At 47.4% G+C, this 21,213-nt stretch overlaps 1 protein-coding gene across 1 annotated transcript in view; it reads left to right on the top strand.

Moving 5' to 3' along the window:
* Positions 1-20,481, top strand: part of GREM1 (gremlin 1, DAN family BMP antagonist) — a 134,771-nt gene extending 114,290 nt beyond the window's left edge. The window contains exon 2 of the mRNA XM_069638557.1: positions 15,793-20,481. Within this exon, the coding sequence (XP_069494658.1) occupies positions 15,794-16,345 (552 nt within the window). The 5' untranslated portion in view covers position 15,793 and the 3' untranslated portion in view covers positions 16,346-20,481. The remainder of the gene's footprint in view (positions 1-15,792) is intronic.
* The last annotated feature ends 732 nt before the right edge of the window (positions 20,482-21,213 follow it).

Here is a 21,213-nt window from a genome sequence, read left to right as displayed (position 1 = left end):
TCTCCCTCACCCTTCTTGCCTTTCTGGCCCCTATTGCCGAGCAGTGACTTATAAATGAAGATTATCAGAGCTATCTCGTTGTGTACACCGTCTGAAAGTCTGCAGGTTTAGGGTTTGTTTTGGTGTTACTTACTGTTTAATGCTTGGCTATTTGTTTAATGGAAAAATTTGGAAGGAAATAGCTCTGGGGCAACGTGCTCGCCTTGGAAGCAAGACGATGCAGAACAAAACAGGTTCGATCACGGGGCCCACGCTCAGACACCTCTGTGTATTAAACGCGTTAAAAATAACCATTTACAATGCTTGGCTATTTGTGTAATGAAAAGATTTGGAAGGAAATATTGAATTAATAATCAGAATAACAACATAATAACGTAAGTGAAAATAAAAAAGCGTACAGAATTATCTAAAATACGAAAATTAAGTGTTCAAAGTATAGCAAATAAAAATAAGGTATTGGTTTGGCTAGGTTTGTAGGGATGAGAGAGGGAGAGGCCAGGGTAGAAGCAGCCGCCAGGAGATAGGAAGAGATTTTTTTACCCTTTTTATTACTGCACCAACTGAGGCTCTGAAAAAACAACGAGCATAAGGTACAAGATGACATTCATTCAAACCCAATCATACGAGGAGAGGGCGAATATGTTTGCAGCAGGTGCAATGTATTTAATGGAAATTCAATGGCTTGACTTTTGATGACATGAGAATTGATATTAAGTTAAAATGCATTTTACTGCATGGAGTTGAGCTGCCTCCACCATCAATGTTGATGATGGGGGCAGAACTACTCACAATATAACTGACCGGGGCATGAGTCCTGGCGTGATAACTATCTCAGGAGGACATGATCACGCACAATGTAACTCATGAATCGCACCAGGCATTCATGCCTCAGCCAATCAGGTTGCCTAGAACGCGGGCCAGATTCAGAGGTGGTGCCCCGCCTTCTTAGCAAGATAACAGCCGCTCTCTTTGTATTCGATGCTTCTCTGCCAACCCCCTAAATTCCATCCTCGTGTCCCCACACTCAGCATCCCAGTCACCTCCAGACCCTCAGAGCCACCATCTGTTCTGTGCATTCTACCTCACTGCTCCTTCCTCCACCACCGAAACAGACAACTGATTCGACCAGAGCTTGAGTTTCGTTTTCTTGGATGCTATGTTTGTAGTTTTTTAAGGGAATTCGACAGGTACGGGCCATGTTAAGCTGTACTGTTGTAAAAAAATGTAATTAGACAAAGACATGATTACTCACCAAATAAGACGTGATAACCCACATTATGACAGAGTGGGAGCCTGGCAACTCGTAATATAATAAATGGGAGAACATTCCTGTCACAACACATCTCTGGAAAACAGAAACTTGCTGACAGGAAAGTTTTGAATCGATCATAACCTCCTGTATTGCTCTAAGCACCCCTCAAGACCACTGTTTTTCAACCTGCCGTGATATTGCAGAAGGGGAAAGACCATATGCAAATCATGCTTGGTTGCACGCAATAAGGGTCAGTCCAGCCGAAGTTACATGGCTACATCCCATCTGCACGAAACCACAAGGAACTTAAAAGATCTTTAAGGCTTGTTGGCCATCATCAGGGAGGTGTAGATTGGGTTTCTAGGCATAACAAACTTGGGACGCATGTCTGGGCATAGCTGTCCCACTCGCGGTGACTTCAGCAAAACTATAAGGTGATGGCTGGAACCATTGCTTCCCAGCCTACCAGGCCATTACAGAAATGAAAGACCATATGCAAATCAGGCTTAGCTCCACCCCAAAAGGGGCAGTCCAGCATGGACTGCTAGGTCACATGCCTTCTGCAGAGGAGCACAAGCAGCCCCAGCCTCAACAAATCTCCAAAACACGCACCTAGGAAATGAAAATGTATCAATTCCATCTTTGTTTTGAAATGTTATATTCACTCTTTAAAAACCTCCAACCTGTGTGCTTATTAGTATGATAACAATAAGAATGGAAAGAGTCTTAATGCAACTTTCCTTAATACATGAAAATGGAAATATGGAAACATTTCTCTTTTATTGTGATGGTTAATTCAAATCTTCCACAAGCAAAGACATATAAACAGAAATAGATTACAGTCAAACCCGTCAAAATATACTTCACATATTAATTACACTGATTTCCGAGCTATACAAATAGATACAATACATAGACAAATTCATCAATATTTATAAAGAATCCTATCTTTGTTAAATATTTGACAAATATAGAGTCTGCCCCATAGTTCGTCCGAAGTAAAGAATAGACCAAATGTTTACTTATCTATGAAGCATTCAGATCTTAGACAACGCAAAGAAAGGATATCTATTATGTGTTTTAAAGTTTTTACTCTATGAGGCTGCTCACGAAAACAACACAAATGTAAAACATTCCTTATGGCTAATATTTCCTTTGTAAGTACAAGATTTAGCCTAAGGCTCAAGAACGCTTTCATATAACGTGCATCTGGGAAAGGACTTAGATATTTCGGAAGAGTGCCCAAAGATTTAATTTTTTTCACCATAGTGCTCCCCAATTTATATTGCAGCCTACCATCACAGGTTTTACACCAATCTAGCTCATATCATTTCTTTTTCAAAAAAGAAGGATTGCACTCCAAAACCTCTAACTTCAGGTTTAGCACTTCTAATGCAAAACAACATGTACGATCCAAAAACCAAGTACTTTCCAAGTTTAATGAGCCGTAAGTGAAGTCAGTCCCAATTCAAATCTTAAAATATTAATAGGGACACAATTAGGTAGTATCAGTGCCTTACGCCAGATTCTCCTTCGAATCGATCAAGAACTGACTCCAGTATTTGACAACTAAAATCAAGTCCATACAAGAGCGTTGGACTAGCTTTCCCTCGATAATAATCAAAGGTAACACTGTAAACCTTCCAAACTTCTTATTCATGTATTTCATTTGGGATCCCAGTTGATCCACTTCATTACATAACCTATCAAAAAAAGTAGAATTGTACAATCTTGAGACCAAATGGAATCCCAGATATTTAATTTCTTTTACCAATCTCGGTTCACAATTTCCATGTGAAGACACATTTTTTCTATGTTTTATAGAATCTGATTATCTTTGTTTTGGACACGTTAATTTTTCATTTATGTTCCATTATAAATAGAATAGGTTAATCAGTCATTGTAAGCCCAGTTGGGTATGGTCCATAAGGATCACGTTACCCTCATATGTCATCCAGCAAGTTTTTGTCATTGCAAATTTAGGGGAAATAAAAGCCGCTTTCTCTAAATATGCACCTATATCTGAAAGCTACACATTAAAAAGATATGGAGCTAATACGCATACCTGGTGCAATCATTTGTAGTTGCTATTTCTTTGGCTAGTTCCCCCTGCATGTTTAAGCAGACTTTTAGCATTGTGTTAGAGTGTAGGTGGATCAGAATATTTAATAATTCATTGGGAAGATGATATGTTCGCAGTTTGTCCTATAAATGACCATGATCGACCATGTCGAAAGCTAGGGAAAGATCAAAAATTGCAACATATAACGGAGGAGAGCCATTGATCATTGCTTTTTAACAGAGAAGTTCCATAATTAAACCATTAAGAGAGGTGCTAATACCTCTCCAAATTCCTGTTTGGAACTTATAAAATCTGCCGGACAAACTGGCCCAGTTCTCAATTTCCCTCAAAATAAGTGATGAAAAGATTTTACTATTGGCGTCCAACAACGCTATGGGCCGATAGATGGAATATTTCTATCCCGTTTTTTGTAGATCGTGATGATATTAGTCATTTTCCACGTAATAGGAGTGGACTTTTCAGAACAATGTTGCTGAGCCTATTATGGCACAGGATTTGGAGGATTTACGAAACAGTTCTAAAATGGTTTCATATCTCAAATCAAAATCCCTGCACCTCTCCTGCATCGAATACTGCACCGCCTTGGACTGGGAATGGTACAACAGAGCAAACTGATCAACCCATTTATCCTCACGGATGGGATTCAGTTTCTGTTCCCTCTGCTTACCATCTGCATTTCGGATCATTGACCAAGAGTTCATGCTAATCTTTATTACAGCGGCAGACATCCTGCGCTCATCATCCCTTTGCAATAAGAGCTGTGGATGGCCTTTTAGCCAGTTTTTATAGACCTGACGTAGTTTGCCAATTTTTTTCAGACTTTCAGAAGATAAGGGGGCAGACCTACTGAACAACCGCGTCTCCCTGCGCAGCTCCTTCTTCTTCATTTGACGTTGATGATTATATGCAAGATGACGTGCCGATATAAGAGCTACATTTTTAGGCAGGCCGTTCCTTCCTTGTGGCAATTTCTATGCATCGAGTTCCTCCATTTCATCCTCAAGTGTCATTTTGTTAAAAATATATGAAATTTGTTTATTAAAAATGTCTACATTTCTTGGTTTCCAGAGAATAATAGTTTTATTCAAACTTAATGTTAATCCCACAGCTATGGTGCGTTTGGTTTTTGGCCAGTCCCACTTTATTTTAGTGATAAGCATACTGTGGTCACTTAATTTGAATGTCTCAATGCAGAGATGTTCACATCTTTTAAATAGGGATTCGGTCACAAGAATATAATCAGTTCTAGGTGACCTTCGGCCTCTATGCCAAGGGTGTTTGCTGGGGACATCTCCCTCTAGATCCCAATTTAAAATTACCATTCCCCAGTTCTTCGTATTTCCAGCTTACACCACAGATCCTTTTGAGATTCCTATGCGAGTCCCGAGGGGACCATTACAATTTCAGATGGTGATTCCAAACACATTGAATTAAAATCCCCCTCAATTATGATCCCCTCTATTGACAGATCACCCATGTGAGCCTACAACAGGAAATCCAACTCTTGTACCACTTCTTCTACGGTGGCATTGAAGGGGTTCCAATAAATATTAAATAAATGCATAGACCTCTTTTTGGTACCTTCTATGAACATAACTTGCACCACTAGTATCTCTGGAAAATTGTTGACTTTTTTCTATTTTATACACAAAGGAATTCTCTAAGGCAATAATAAGGCCACCAGATGGCCGTCCTCCATTAATATGGATGGCCACTTGTGTAATCATCTGAACGCCATCCCAATAGATTGGCGTAATAGAGCATACCTCTTGGAGGAATATAATCGTAAAAGTTCCTAGCCCAGCACATAAGTGGGCATTCACTGTTAATTTTATAAAACCCCTAACATTTCATGATAAGAAAAGAAGAGAATTTGTATAACTACAGACAAATTCCGAGCTTGGATTTTTAACTCACTTTCCTTTGAAAGTAGACCTGGCAACCAAGACCAATCACAATCCCGCTGTAGTCTAGACCTTTCCGGCTCATTGACTTGAACATTTTTCTCTAATCTCCCATAACCGGAGCAGGAGATTTTTTAGGTCAGAGTCATACTTATTGTTATACAAAGTGGATTTATTAATCCCACGGGCCCACCACAGGCTTTCCTTATGATCATTACAGTGCATCAGATCATATCCGATCTGCCTAAAGGCTTCTATTCAGCCATTATCGCAGTAGACACTACTCTTTTTTTTATAACTCTGTTTATTTAGGTTTAAACAACAAACATAAGCATAGGCATTCATCAGGAAAGAAACTTCTGGCAGTATTGACAATGGCAGGTAGCAAAGTCATAAAGGTACCTTGAGTACACCTGAGGGTCAGAAAACGGGTGGTAGTTCTGGCTATGTGATATGTCCCTGGATGAGGAGAGGGGAGAAGGGGAGGGAGGGGAGACGGTGGGGGTGGGGGTATCTCTCAGTACACGTCTAGCCATTTCCCCCATATCTTTTCAAATTTTCGGGGCAGCCCCTCGCATTGTAGATGCGGCGTTCCATAGATGCGCACCTGTTCATTGATCCAGTGGTTCAGGTATATTGAGTCTGCCGAGCCCCAGGTTGCAGCAATCAGCCATTTCCCTGCTCCCAATGCCACCGCTAGGAACGTCTTTTCATGTTTAGTGAGGTCGACCTCTCCCCAGATTCCCAAGAGTGTCATTTTGGAGTCTTTCAGAATTGGTGCTCCTAGTATGTTGGAAACCGTATTGATGCATTCATCCCAGAAGGTTTGTAGCACCTCGCAGTCCCAGATCATGTGAAAAAAGGTACCCGTCTCCCGTTTGCATCTGAGACATGTCACATCTCCGGTCCCTCCCCATCTGGCGAGGGCTGTGCGAGGGTAGTAAGAGCGGTGAAGTATTCTGAGTTGTATCAGTCTAAGTTTGGCTTCGATACCTATCTCTCGGGGAACATCAATGCGTCTACCCAGTCTTCTGGTTCCAGGTCACCTAGATCCCTTTCCCATCTCTCTTTCAACTTAGTGAGTTCTTTAGTTCCGAAAGAGTTAAGGGCTTGGTAGAGCGTGGAGGTGACTTTGGTGGGGATACGTTGCGGAAGAGTGTTGGTCTCTAGGGGGAGCAGGGGGTATGGTGGATATGTCTAGGAACTGGGTGTATATGGCGTGAGCTAGCAGTGCGTGTCGGAACCGGTCCATCGGTGTCAGACCAAATTTGTCGTGAAGAGTATCGAACTCTAGTATGCTCCCTCTTGGATCATGTGTGCCAGTGTAGTTATCCCTCGCTTTTCCCAGTTCTCGAAATAGCCCATTCTCTGTATTTCTGGGAGGTGTGTGTTGTATCATATGGGTTGGGCTAGTGTTGGTTTTGCTCCCCAGCCAATATGTTTAAGCACTTCCTTCCAGGCATGGTGGATATGGAGTGACATTCTTGGTATTTTCGAGGTTTGATTGCTGGTGGCGTATAGTGCTTGAAGGGGTCATACGGGGTGCATAGCCTCGGTTTCAATGCGGATATCTGGTAATGTGGCTTTGGCATGTAGCCATTCATTTACCACCCCTGTCTGTGTTGCTAGATAGTACGTACGTATACATGGCAATCCAATGCCTCCCTCCCATACAGAGCGTTGGAGTGTAGCAAGAGTGATTCTGGGTTGTTTCCCTCCCCAAAGCAGTGTACGTATCTACCTATGCATGCAAAGGTTTCATTGGGGATGGGAAGTGGAGCATTTTGTAGAACGTATAGGAGTCTTGGGAGAATCATCATTTTAAACAGAGCTGCCCTGCCCATTAATGATAGGGGGAGCGATTGCCAGTGGGAGACATCCTTGGTAAATCTGTCTAGTACAGGCTGCAGGTTAAGTTGGAGGTATCTGTCTAGGGTCTGGCCAATGCGTATACCTAGGTATGTGAATTCTCGAATGCAGAAGTGGTAAGGGCAAGTCTCAGGGATCGCGGTGTCACCACCCTGGATCGGGAAGTAGATGGTTTTTTTCTTGTTCACCTTCAGGCCGGCAAGGTTTTGGTATTCCTTGAGAGTGTGGGACACAATCAGACATGAGGTGAGAGGATTGCTAAGGTATATGAGGAGGTCGTCTGCGTAGAGCGAAAGCTGATCCTCTCCTCCCCCTGGCCAGGTGAATCTGGACCAGTTTTTATCCGATCAGAGTTTAATTGCTAGTGGCTCAATAGCTAGCAAGAATAGGAGGGGAGAGAAGGGCCAGCCCTGTCTGGTCCCGCGACCCAGTGGAAACAGTCTAGAGGTCTTGCCATTTACCCTTACGGTTGCCTCTGGGGATGCGTATAGGAGTCTAACCCAGGAGGTGAAGTCTCGCCCAAAATTCATCCAGGCCATGATTTCCCACAGGGCCTCCCACCTGACTGAATTAAATGCCTTCTCGAAATTGACCGCCAGGAGGGCCAGTGGACACGGTATCTCTGGGGCCCTGTCAAGGGCAAGTTGGACTCTACGTAGGTTCATGCGGGTGGACTTGTTGGGCATGAATCCACATTGATCTGGGTGGACAAGGGACTCAATCACCTTGAGCAGTCTATTTGCCAGTACCTTGGTGAGGACTTTGGCCTCTCCATTGATCAGCGAGATGGGGCGGTAGGAGGCACATTCTTCTGGCGGCTTCCCGCTTTAGGTATGACCACTATGCACGCTCTTCTGAGGTCTAGGGGGAGTGCGCCTTGTTCTTTACTTCGGAGAAACATGAGGTGCATGTGTCCAGTTAGCATGGTGCCGAGGCTGTTAGGCAGAAACCTGCGCAGTTCCCTTAGGGACCACTGCAAAAGGCTTAGGACTACAGGTGTTGGCAGTAAAACCAATTGGTAGCAGTCTGTACCACCCAGATTTACCTGGTAGCTGTGGCTGAGCAGCCTGACTTCTCTCAAGAAGAGTTAGACAGTATATAAAGTATATAAGATAGGTACCAAAATACAGTAGCACAAGCAAACACTGACCAGAGCTTGGGTATAAAAGTATATAATTATTTATTTAAAAACACACTTTGTAAAATACAATAACACTAATATGGCAAGCAAGCTCAAACACAGTCACTGTTAATATATATACATCCCTGATCACTTATTGAACAAGTCTTAGTTAAAACACCACTTATTTTCAGACAGAGGTGAGCGCTTAACCTAAGATGGCACTCCAATAAGTTAATGAAAAAGGGAGGGAAAAAGGCAGAATTAGGAAAATACACAATACCAACACTTTAGGAGAATCAGAGCAAGTCAGAATCTACTGAGGAGCAAGAAAGTCATAGGCCAGGCCCACTCTTGGAGAGAGCAAGGTTGAATGTGTCCAAGATCACACAGTTGAATAGTACTTTTAAAGAGTCTTTGCAAAGAGTTCAAAAAGGGTTGGATCAAGTCAGGAAAAGTTAGTTAGTAGGTCCCAAGTCACCCCAGGATAGAAAGTCAAGGATTTACAGGACACCTTGAACAGTCTGTTGCAAGGGAGACCAGGCGGGACTCAGTACCGGAAATGGTGAGAAAGCTCCAGCGGGGGTAGTTGTTCCTGCCAGCGGTTGCAAGTCAGTGTGTCGTCCAGGGGAAGAGAAGATCTCGACGTGGAGGAAAGCTGGCGGTCGTTGCACTGCCAGGGAAGAAAAAAGCCGTGGAGTTTCCCGGTTAAAAGGTACTACCCTTTTATTCGCGGTAGTGTTGAAGCGTGGCTATATGGTCGCAGGAGTGCTTGGCACGGGCGATTCGACCACGAGACGATCCAGGAAGGCAAAAAAGAGGGCGAACTGGTTATCCCCACCAGCTCAGAGGAAGAAGACTCTCCGGGGTGAAGATCTTCTCTGTCGTTGGGAAGTGGTGAGACGGCTCAGCAGGGCTCCACCGGTGGTGTCGTCGTTGCTGGTCAACTCAGCGTCTCCCTCTTCGGATTCTTTGGTCCTGTGGCGACTTCTGAAGTTCCAGTCCCCAAAGCCCTGCTTTTATGCAGAAAACCCCCATTCATCAGTCCTAGCTGTCACTCAAACATGCTAAGTGGTGAGCCGGGCGGCTCACCACTGGGCCAATCACACAAGAGTGCAACTTGAGTTGCCGAGGCAACTCAGTCCAGGGTGCCTAAACCCCCCTCCCACACATCCTGTAGACCCAGACAGAGTGGCACCACTTTTGGAGGCTTCTGTGGAGAAGCCCGCCAAAAAGTGGAACAAAGGCCTCGACTTGGGTTGGAGTTACAGAGGCGAACACAAACGCCATTTTAAAACCGAGTCCTGACAAAAAGACCCAACGGGGGAATATAAATATTAAATAAATAACCCGGCGGTCTCTTTAACATTGCACCAAAAAGTGGTCCGTATAAATTGAATGGGAAAATCCCATAGGAAATATTCCAGTGGAATATTTCGCGTGGTAACCACTGCCACCAGCCAGAAACTCGACGAGGGGGGACTGCACAGTGCCCCCTTGAAAAACAGACCCAGGGGAAATCTAATTACCCCTACCAGTACTTCCAAAGTATGATGGTTTGTACTGTTTCTGTTCCCAATTTAAGACTAGTAAAGTCAATGGTGACTTTACATGCCCTGGGAGACAGTAGTCAGTCCCAGGGTATGGAGTCTATGTTTTGGGGGTCACTATGACACCCCTGTGTTACTGCACTGAGGGTGCTGTGTAACACACTTACCAAAAACCACATGAAACCCTATGGAGTAAAAGACCCCATAGCCCATAAAACACATTACAAAGTCAAAGGATATCTCAAATCATGTCTAGGAGTGGGAGAAAAAGAGTCTCACTCTTAGCAGGAGAAAGAAATAAACCCCAAAAATCCAGCAAAGCTGCTGGGGGACTCACTAGGTTTGGGAAATTAGCCTTAACAGAGAATTCTCCCAAACAGGCATTTCCAGGTCTCCACTGGGAAACCATTGGGGCCCATGGTCTTTCCGGGTTAAAAGCTGTGCAAGCGCCTCTTGCACTTCATTTTCAGTAATATCGGCATCTAGGAGGTCTGCTTGTTGTGCTGAGAGTCTCGGGACCTCGATGCGGTCAAGGAATTTAGAAGGAGTGGGTGTGGGGTTCCTTATGGGTGGGGTGTAGAGTTTTTCGTAAAAGATGGCGAATGCTTCTGCTATGTCAGAGTCTGCAGCTAGTAGTTCCCCCTCAGGTGATTGGATAGTCCTCACGTACCCTTTTGTTTGTTTGCGTCTCTCCAGCCAGGCTAGGGTTTTATTTGCCTTGTCTCCTTTCTTGTAGATTTGGCTTCGAACCAGTCGATGAGCTGTCTGTGCATTATCCAGGGCTATGTTGCCAGGGCCATGTTGCTGAGCCGTTATCAGGGCCTCCTTTGTGGTTTGGGTTCCTTGCGCGAGGAATTGTTCCTCACATTCAGATACTCGTTTTTTGGCGTCCACGATCTTTTGGGTGCGTCGTTTGCGATGGGCCAACACCGCAGAGATGACTTCTCCACAGAAGACTGTTTTATACGCCTCCCATACCGAGATTGGGCATTCCACTGAGCCTTCATTTGTTTCAAAGTATTCGGTGGTCTTTTTCTCTAGTTCTTCTGCAATTTTGGGAAGCCTCAGGTGGAAAGTGTTCAGGCGCCAGGTTATAAGGAGCGGGGAGTGGTCTGAAATGCCTCTTGCCAGAAACTCAGCAGATACAAGCCTGTGGGATGAAGGTATAGTCAATTTTCAAGAATTTTTTGTGTGCATTGGAGTAGAACGAGAATCCGGCATCAGTATCATGTAGTGATCTCCAGGTGTCAGACATTCCCAGTGTCTCGGCAAAAGTGTATAGAGCGGTCGGGGCATGTCGGGTTCCGGCTCTTCTGTGAGATCTATCGGTGGTGACCTCCATCACTTTGTTGAAGTCCCCCCCCGAGGGCCCACAGGTCCACCTCTTCTTCCAACAGTACGTTCTGTAGTTCGGCAAGGAGTTCCTTTGTGAGTGTGGGGGGAGCGTATGCCGCAATTAGGCCCCATCATTCTCCCCAGATGTCGGTGACTAGCACTACAAATCGGCCACGGGGGTTGGTCCGCACTTTCCTGACCTGTAGGGGTACCAGTTTGTGGATGAGTATCATCGTGCCCCTGGCGCCTTTTGTGAACCCCGCTTAGTATGTATGCGGGTAATTGGACCTTCTGAAGAAGACGTTGTCGGTTCCAATCAAGTGGGTTTCCGTGAGGAGGGCTATATCTGGTGAGTATCGAATGAGGTATTGGAGCACCAGTCGACGTTTCACGCAGGAGCCTAGGCCGTTGACATTCCAGGTCCATAGGGACAGTTTATTGGTGTTCGTCCTGGATGCGTGGGTCTCGTTTTGAGGCATCTAAGAGGATCCCTTGTCTGGTAGCCTCTTGGTCCGTGTGTTGTGGTTTCTCAACTGTTTGATGTCTCCCGTACCTGGGTCCATCGCTGCCAGTGGGAACGCAGTATAAGCCTGGAGTAGCCGATTTTATCTCTTGCAGGGGGATGTCTGAGGGCTGCCCTGTAGCTGTATGACTTGAGATTGGGTATTGTGGGCGTCTCGTACCCAGCAGGTGGAGTGCTTGTGTTTTCTGCGTCGGAAGGGATGGATGTCCTGCCATCTTGTTCTGTGGTTTTGGTTGCCAACACCCGTCAAACTCCCCCCCTCTTCTCCCCCCCCCCCAACTGGAAGCACCCGTCGCCTAAACATTGAACTTAAACTATAAAACTTCTTTGGAAATCGTTGATGTTACGAAGTGCTCGCTTCGTCTGTTCGTGAGACTTAGTGTCTTTCCTCGGCAGCCATATGGTCGTTGTCCTCCTGAGTCGCTGGCAGTGTTTCACTGTCCGTATCTCTGCCGTATGCCCTCATCCTTTCTCTGCGCCTTTCTCGCCTTCCCATAGGGGCCTAGGTAAGTTTTGATCCGGCGTGTCGGGTTGCGTGGTGAGTGATCCACCCTGGTTTTTTGGGACAGGGGACCCCGTGGGGAGCGTTGCTGTCCCGGTTCATTCAGGATTTGGGTCCCCAGCCAATCCCATGCTTTTTTGGCGAGTAGAACAGGTGGGTGGTGCCACTGTGGTGTACCTTCAGAAGTGCTGGGAAGAAGAGTGCATATTTTATAGATAGCGAGTGTAGCTTTTTTCTTAACCGAGTCGAAAGACTGCCTGGCTTTCTGGACTTCCCTGGTGTAATCAGGGTAAAAGCCAACTCGGTGGCCATTGTAGGTGATTGGTCCGGTTGCTCAAGCCATTTGGAGGATGGCATCTCTGTTGCGAAAGTCCATCAGTTTTGCAATAATTGTTCGCGGCAGTGCTCCCGGTATTGGGCATCCCGACGGGACTTTGTGGGCGCGCTCGATGGAGAAGAATTTGAAAAATGTCTTCGGGGCAAACACATCGGTCAGCCAGTCTTCCAGGGAGTTTGGCACTGGGTCCTTCCTCCTTTTCCGGGATCCCAAGGATCCAGATGTTGTTGCGTCTGGCTCGTCCCTTGCTGTCCTCAGCCCTGTTTTCCAGATGGGACACCTTTTGGGTGATGGTGGCCAGGTACTCTTCCATCTGCTTCACTATGTCCTCCGTGTTGGAGATCCTCTCCTCCGTCTCTCCCACTCTCGCAGTTACTTTATGGAGGTCTTGGCGTAGGAACGAGAGCTCCGTTGATAGGCCACCTATTTTCCCCTCTAGTGATGATCTCGACTCTCTAATGGCCTTCATGACATCTGTCAGTGAGATGGTAGGGTCTTCCGTCACCGCTTCGTCTCTCTCTGGGGCCTGGGCAGAGGGCCCTTGCATGGCGCCCACTGTGTATAGGTCAATTTTGCTTTAGAGGGTTTGCCACTTGACCTTGTCCATGTGTTTGGGTGTTGGATCGGGGGAGAGGATGCCCCGCTCCTTCGTCCTGTGGACCTTTTATGCAGAGGTTATTCCTGGGGCCCTAAGGGTCTTGTATCGAGTGCAGGCCTGGACTGGTCAGATTGGTAGGGCTGTTTGAGTTGTTGCCCCTCTGGGGCAAGTGTCCGTGCAGTCTGTTTACTGCGCTTGGGGCAGCTGCTGCTGGGGGTAATCCAATGTGGTTAAGGCCTCTGCGGGGGCCCCTTGGGGTGTTGCAGGTGTCTGCGCAGTTTTGTCCGCAGGATATTGAGCTGTCGGTCTCCTCTGCCCTTTCCCAGGCTCTGGGTCAAGGGGTGGAGGGGTAATGGACTCCCCTGGTTCGTTTGCAACAGAAGGAGTAGGTTTCTTACTGTGGGTTCCTCTCTGCTTCTCTGGCCTGGTGGAGATGTGCCCAGGTCACTTCCAGTGCTGCAGGGCCTTGAGGTGCTGTTTCTTCTGAGGCGCGGATTCCCTATGGGCCCAGCCCGCAGTCTGCCGTTCTGTAATTGGCCTTGAGGCGGGGGTCGGCACATGTCCAGTGGTGCGTGGGATATGTGGGTCTTTACCGGCGCGTTTTCAGTTACTGCCGTTACCCCCCTCTGCATGCAGCCTGGGGTCCTGCCTGGGCACTGCTTGGGTGCTGGGGCCCGTGAGTGGTGGGTGGGCTGAATGCCCTCGCTTAGCCGCGGTGTGTCCCGGTAGGTCCGCTCAGGTGGCGCGGCCCTGTGGCCTCGGGGTGCCAGTGGAGTAGGGAACAGAAGAGAGGGGGGGACCATCCAAAGGGGAGTGCCTCACCTCCAGTGCAGTGTGGTTGGTCCCAGCCTCCAGGACCCTGGCGAGTGTCGGCTCTGCTGGCGTCTGTTGTCCAGGTGGTGTTGGGGGCAATCCGCTTGCCACCCCCAGTCGTGGTGGGGTCCTCCTGGGGAGAGCCTCACTCTCCTAAGCTGTGCCCCACCCTCCGGTTGGCACTCTTGTAGGGGGGCGGAGGGGAGAAGGAAGCCTTGTGCCGTGCGAGGCGTATGCAGCAGGGCCGGAACCCAGGTCCCCTGTGTCGCCGCAGGTGGCTCCGCCACCCCTGTGGTGTGTCTCGTGTGCTGCAGGTGCCCCCACGGGTGGCATGCAGCCTCGGATCACCTTCAGGGGGCTTGCGGGGCCAGTGCATGTGTCCGCCAGCCTCCTGGCTGCAAGATGGCAGCTGTCGGTCAGCGAGGGGCTCACAGCCTGTTCGCTGCTTTAACCGCTCTGATTTTTGTCGGACTTGCGGTGGTCAGCTTCCCAGGGTGTTCCGCTGCCTACTGGTACCCTTGGTTGGGGGCCACTGACTCCGGGGTGGGGGGGGGGGTAGGATTTTGCCAGAATGTTGGCAGCTGCCGGGAGCTGGAGCGTTTAGCTCCTCATCGGCGGCTCGCGCAGTCTCCGTAGACACTACTCTTGATGCACTTTGAATGGCAACAATATCCGTTGTTAATGGATCAAAACAATCCACCAATTCAATGTCTTTAATAATAATCAGCCTCAAACAACGTTTGAGCGATTCAATACTATTAGCTCTCCTTTTTAAGTACAAATTCAAGAACCAAGTGCGACTAGGTATTCTGCTGATTATTACGACACTAGGTGCCAAGAACAGTCAAAGGTGGCTGAGATTTCCTGCCATCCAACCCACCTCACCATTCGTTCAAAGAGACCTGTTAGCACAATGGGTGGAACTATCTTGTAACGAGGCCGATTGGATCCCTATTGACCTTTGCAGATTTTCCGTCGCTTCCACCACTCCTTCTTCCATAACTGGACTCCACAACTGAGGATCTTTTGGCTCATCCCAATTTGAACCCACGGATTTGTGTGATTTTTTTAGCCTCCACAGTCTTGATTAGGAAGTCACTTGTCAGAGGAACTTGCAACCTTTTTTCGGACCCAATACTACATATCAGTTGGACTTGCACACTTTATTTCTAACCCAATGCCGCAATTTTGCAGTGTAGACTTCGGCTTCTCACAAGCAGCCTTTGCTTTGGCGGCCAAGTGATCTTGAATTGGCTTGATTGGGGCCACTTTTTTTGCTTGTTTTTGGACTTGTGAGGTTGAGTTTGGTTTTTTTGCCATTGGGGTGTCTCCTTATCCATGCTTGTCGGCTTGATCGCAGTGCACTTAGAGGTTGATGGTAGAGAGATGACCATGTCTGGGTCAATAGAGATATTCACTACTCTCACAATGTGGAAAAATATTCGGTATCATTTTTATCATTTTTTACTTAACAGAAACGAAATATTGAAAACAGTAAAACACCCATGGAACAAAACAGACAAAAAAGTTTGTAGATATGTACTATAGAAGCGGGAGACAACTGTGAAACTTTGATTGAAAGTTGCTAAGCAGCAGCACAACCTGAAATCTAGAAAAAAAAGTTATTTGTCTGTTTCCTACTGTCATGCCGCTCTGTCGATTTCAGTGTGTGTCCATTTTACCATTTTTGCAAATCTGAATTTTGAATTTTAACTGAATTAGTCTACTGAACCATTCCTGTGCATCTTTTAATCAACATTCAATCCTTGTAGTTAACCAATGTTTTCAAACTATATTAAGGCGCTGATTGTATCCTGAAATGTGTGCCCAACTAAGCAAGCTATATTTAATTCAGATTCTTGGCACTATGTTAAATGCTCTTGTCTTTTCTTCTATTTTTTCATAGGATGTTTCGATTGGTCTACGCAGTTGGCGCCCTTCTCCTGCTCTACGGGCTGATGCTCCCTGTGGCAGAGGGAGAAAAGAAAACACGAGGGTCTCAGGGAGCCATCCCACCACCCGACAAGGCACAGCCCAATGACTCTGAGCAGACCCAGCAGCAGCCCCCAGGTGGCCGGGCGCGGGGGCGAGGAAAAGGCACAGCCATGCCTGCCGAGGAGGTGCTGGAGTCCAGCCAGGAAGCCCTTCACGTCACTGAGCGCAAGTACCTTAAGCGGGACTGGTGTAAGACCCAACCGCTGAAGCAGACCATCCACGAGGAAGGCTGCAACAGCCGCACCATCCTGAACCGCTTCTGCTACGGCCAGTGCAACTCCTTCTACATACCCAGACATGTCCGCCGGGAGGAAGGCTCCTTCCAGTCCTGCTCCTTCTGCAAGCCCAAGAAGTTCACCACCATGACAGTGACGCTCAATTGCCCAGAGCTGCAGCCGCCCACCAAGAAGAAAAGAATCACCAGAGTCAAGCAATGTCGTTGCATCTCCATTGACTTGGAGTAGGCCTCGACAAGTGACAGGCCAATGGTCAACAGAATGCAGAGGACAGTTTAGCTTTCCACCTCTCTGAAAATGGGTGAAGAGAGACCACACATGCCTGAATCACGGCCCAACCTTGGAAGGGTAAAGTCTTCAGTGCTAGATGGATAACCCCTGCCCTGATGGGCTGTCTGGGAACTGTAGTTCAATTTTCCAAACAGAAAATCAGGGTGACTTGTCTGGGGAAATAATCTCACCATGAACCCCCCCATCTCTGAACTTTTGCACATCTCTTCCACCTCCTCTGGTCTGTTGTGGGCAGGCTGGTCCCAGTGGTTGCCCCCTCGCCCCCCACCCCGAGCCTCTTGCCTACGAACTTGTCATCCTTGAAAGATCCCGGTCCATGGATTTCCCGCTGCTTCTGCACCATTCTGAATTCTGAGCAACATGCTGGATCTCTTAGAACGCAACGCACGAGGACGTCACGCTCTGCTATAGCAACAGCCAATCCCTGACAATGAAGTTCCGGAAGCACGAGGACGTCACGCACGTCCCTGGCAACAGCCAATCCCTGACAATGAAGTTCCCGAGGCACGAGGACGTCACGGACGTGCCTGGCAACAGCCAATCACTGACAATGATGTTCCCGAGGCACGAGGACGTCACGCACGTCCCTAGCAACAGCCAATCCCTGACAATGAAGTTCCCGAGGCACGAGAATGGCAGGCAGCAAACACGGACAGGTTATTGGTGTATTCTCAGAGGAAATCCCTGCCTTGTTTGCCTCCCTGACCCCAGACTGGTGCAAGGGCTAGAGTCCATGTCAGGTAACCTCTGCCCCTCTGACCATTTATTTAAATTTGGGGATGATAAAAATGGTTGTAGACTTGAACACGTTTTTTCCTGGCCCTTACACGACAAAAAACACCAGTACGGAAGAATCGGCAACTTTGTTGAACAGACGGTGCTAAAAAGGCACATTTGTTATTTTAGAAAATATTGAAGACAGAAACCTCTGCCGCTGTTGCGAGTGACCGGCATGCCCACTGGACTGCTCCTAGAGACTTTTTATCCAATGTATCTATTGTGTATATAGCCTTTATTTATTCACGCTAAAAGAACAATTTATCCCACATTTTAAAGAGACTATGTGAGTTGTGCGCCTAGCTTTTAAGCATGCACAGTATCGGGTTGTAAGACAATATTTCAGCATGTCACTTTAAGCATCAACATGTATATTAAATCCCTTCTACAATTATACCTTTTACCAGTTCTGCCCATCCAACATCTATCCATCCAGCTACCCTCCCATCTGTCCGTCCATCCGTCCATCCATCCATTCATTCATCCAGCCATCCTCCCATCTGTCCATCCACCCAGCCACCCTCCCATATGTTCATCCATCTTCCCGTCCATCCATACATCCAGTCACTCTCTCATCTGTCCAGTCCATCCATCCACCCATCTGTTCGTCCATCCATCTACCCTCCCATTTGTCCATCCATTGATCCGTCGGTCCATCCATCCAGCCACCCTCCCATCTGTCCGTCCATCCATCCACTCTCCCATCTGTCGGTCTGTCCATCCATCCATCCACCCACCCATCCATCCAATTCCTCAGTTATATTCAATCTGTCTCTGTGTACCTGTCCATGTCGCCTTCATATATCCGACCACATTCATGTATGGGTCAGAACACTCAATATCACTCCATCAAGCTATTTGTCTGCCCATCCCTCCTTTCACCCATCCTTCCTCCCATCAACCTACGTATACGTCCATCCCATTCTTGCATGACCAGCCCCTGTTCTGATATCTTTTGTTGCATCCATTTGCCTGTCCATACAGTCACTCAGGCATACACCATCGCATCCATCCATCCTCATAACCCATGTTCGCCTGTCCATCTATCCATCCATCCAACCCACTCATCCCTTCACCCACTGTGCATTCATCATCCATCCATCCACCTAATCCAAGTATCCATCCATCCCTCCACCTAACCCACCTAGCCATCCCTCCCTCCACCCACCATCCATTCACCTAACTCACCCATCCATCCAGCTAACCCGCCCATCCATCCCTCCACCCACCCATCTCCCCACCCACGTCCATCTATCCATCCATCTATCCATCCACCCATCATCCATCCCTCCACCCACCTAACCCACCATCCACCCCCCACGTAACCCATCCATCTATCCATCCCACCACCATCCATCCACCTAACCCAACCATCCGTCCATCTACCCACCTAACCCACCCATTCATCCATCCCACCACACACTGTCCATCCACCACCCGTCCATCCATCCATCCCAGCACCCACCGTCCATCCATCCAAGTCCTCAGTTATATTTAACCTCTCTCTGTGTACCTGTCCATGTCGCCTTCATATCTCCCACCACATTCATGTATGGGTCAGAAAACTAAATACCACTCTATCAAGCTATTTGTCTGCCCATCCCTCCTTTCACCCATCCATCAACCTACCTATACATCCATCCCATTCTTTGCAGAACCAGACCCGGTTTCCATATCTTTTCTTATATCCATTTGCCTGTCCATGCAGCCACACAGGCATGCACCATCTCATGCACCCATCCACCTAACTCACGTCTGCCTGCCCATCCATCCACCCATCCATCTAGTCCTTCACCCATCCACCTAACCCACGCATCCATCCCAACACCCACCATCTGTCCAGCCGTCTATCCATCCACCCATCCACCCAACCACCTACCCATCCATCCACCTAACAAACCTATCCATCCATCCACCTAACACACCCATGCGTCTATCCCTCCATCCATCTAACCCATCCATCCATCCCACCACCCAACTTTCGTCTGTCCGGCCTGCTGTCCGTCCATCCATCTATCCATCCCACCACCCACCGTCCATCTGGCCGTCTATCGATCCGGCACTCTATCGATCCATCCATCCATTCATCCATCTAACCCACCCATCCTTCCCACAAACCATCGTCTGTCTGTCCATCCATCCATCCATCCATCCATCCATCCATCCATCCATCCATCCATCCATCCATCCATCCTTTGACTCGCATACCAGTGGTTTTATTATCTGTTGATTCATCTGTTTTAGGCATGAATGCATATGTCTGTCTGTGCGTGACTCAATCTGTCCCTCTCCTCTTGTGTCTTGCTCTGCTTCTTGATATTGTTCCTTCGATCTCTTTTCCACTTCTGGCCCCACCTTCCTTGCGGGGCGCTGTTTTTCTGCCTATGCTGTGCTCTCTCGCGAGCCTTAAATATAGAGTGCATTTCCTCTTCCTTGTCTCTTTTACTTTTGGCCGTCATCTGTCTCGCTCATCTCTTCCCTCCAGTCCAAGTAACCCAGTCAGCTGCAGGGATCCCGCCCACACATGTTCCACAGCTGCATTGATTCAGTTATGACTCCTGTAGCTGAGGCCGGGAGGATAGCTCAGGGGCAACGTGCTCGCCTTGGAAACAAGACGATGCGGAGCAACACAGGTTCGAGCTCGGGTCCTCGCTTAGACACCTCTGGGTATTAAGTGTGTTATAAATAACCAATTACAACTAATGCCTGTCAGTGAGTAGACTCTAGTCTCAGTCTCGCTCCCATCTCATCACATTGTCTCTCGCTCTATAACAGCCTCACCTGAAGCTTCACAAGAACAGGGGTATCACGTTCCACAGGTGCTGCCCCCAGGGAGCGCCAGACGCGTAAACGTAATGAGCATACTGTGTTCTTCTATACGTCTCTCCAGATTCTAAGCACTGTAGCAGGTGTTATCATTACCCCATTTTGAGTGGTACTCGATTTAGCAACCTCAGAAGTGGCTTGCCGCAGGATTGGGCTGCTCTCATGTCAGAGACCAACGCTTTACTTGTGTAGCTACGCGCCATTGTGTAGTCACAGTCGGCCAGGTTTTAAGCCATATGTTCACAAGGCTATTGGAGTGGGAACAGAAACACGTCGCGGAATGAAGCACAAATCATACGTATAAATGGGGCAAACTTACTTCTTTTAATTCTTTTTGTTTTACGACTCTACTGCTTTTCACTTGTAAAAATCACTTCGGTGATTCAATCTCGTAAATTAAAAAAAAAAAAAAAAAATGGGACAAACTTCTTTGGCAAAGCCGCAATAAAATACTTTTTAGTGCACAGAAATGGAGTTTCTGTCTCGTGCCATTGTTCAAAAGAGTTGCAATAGATAATGGTTGACAGAACAAATGGAAGTGTATATATGGGGACTGAGTGAGCTTGTGAATACAAACGGATGGCTGGGGGCACAAACATGTAATAATACTGTTTATTGTATTTGAGTTCATAAATAACTTTTTACAAGTAAAATGCACTTTTACATACAACCCATCAATATAGTAGCATGTGTACATAATACAGCCACTTTCAAAAATTGTAAAACACAATTAATAATTTCATCACTGATACTGTAGGTCATTTCATCTTCTTAACATTCATATTCATGTGACTTATGATGCATAAATAATGAAAAGAAGACTCAAGATTGTAAGAAGGAAGAGCGCCAGAGACCAGCAGGCGTGCTGTCAGGTTGTGCCGTAACACCCTGACTGACATGCAGCCCGTCCACATAGTTATGTGGGAAGGGCTGCTGTTGCGGTCTTTTGGGCAAGGAAGTGATGTTGGGTTAGGGAGGGGTTTAAGGGGAGAGGGCAGTTCTGTTTGTAACGTAATAAAGGAAAGTGTGTAAATTCTCGCGTGCCTGCCCTTTATTTGAAACTGCGTGGCCGATGCATGGGGGGTACGTGTCAAGCTTTCACAGTGGCGACGAAGCGTAACACGAACCCCGCGCTCTAGGGGGGCTGTCGTCGGACAGCGTGAGCACGTCGGTGCACCTCCCAGGAGCGGTGGCCAGGAAGG

This window comes from Ambystoma mexicanum, chromosome 14 (assembly GCF_040938575.1).
Source record: "Ambystoma mexicanum isolate Mex_15411 chromosome 14, UKY_AmexF1_1, whole genome shotgun sequence".
NCBI lineage: Eukaryota > Metazoa > Chordata > Amphibia > Caudata > Ambystomatidae > Ambystoma > Ambystoma mexicanum.
Note: the sequence above shows the minus strand (reverse complement) of the source record. Positions and strands in the feature narration are given on the sequence as shown.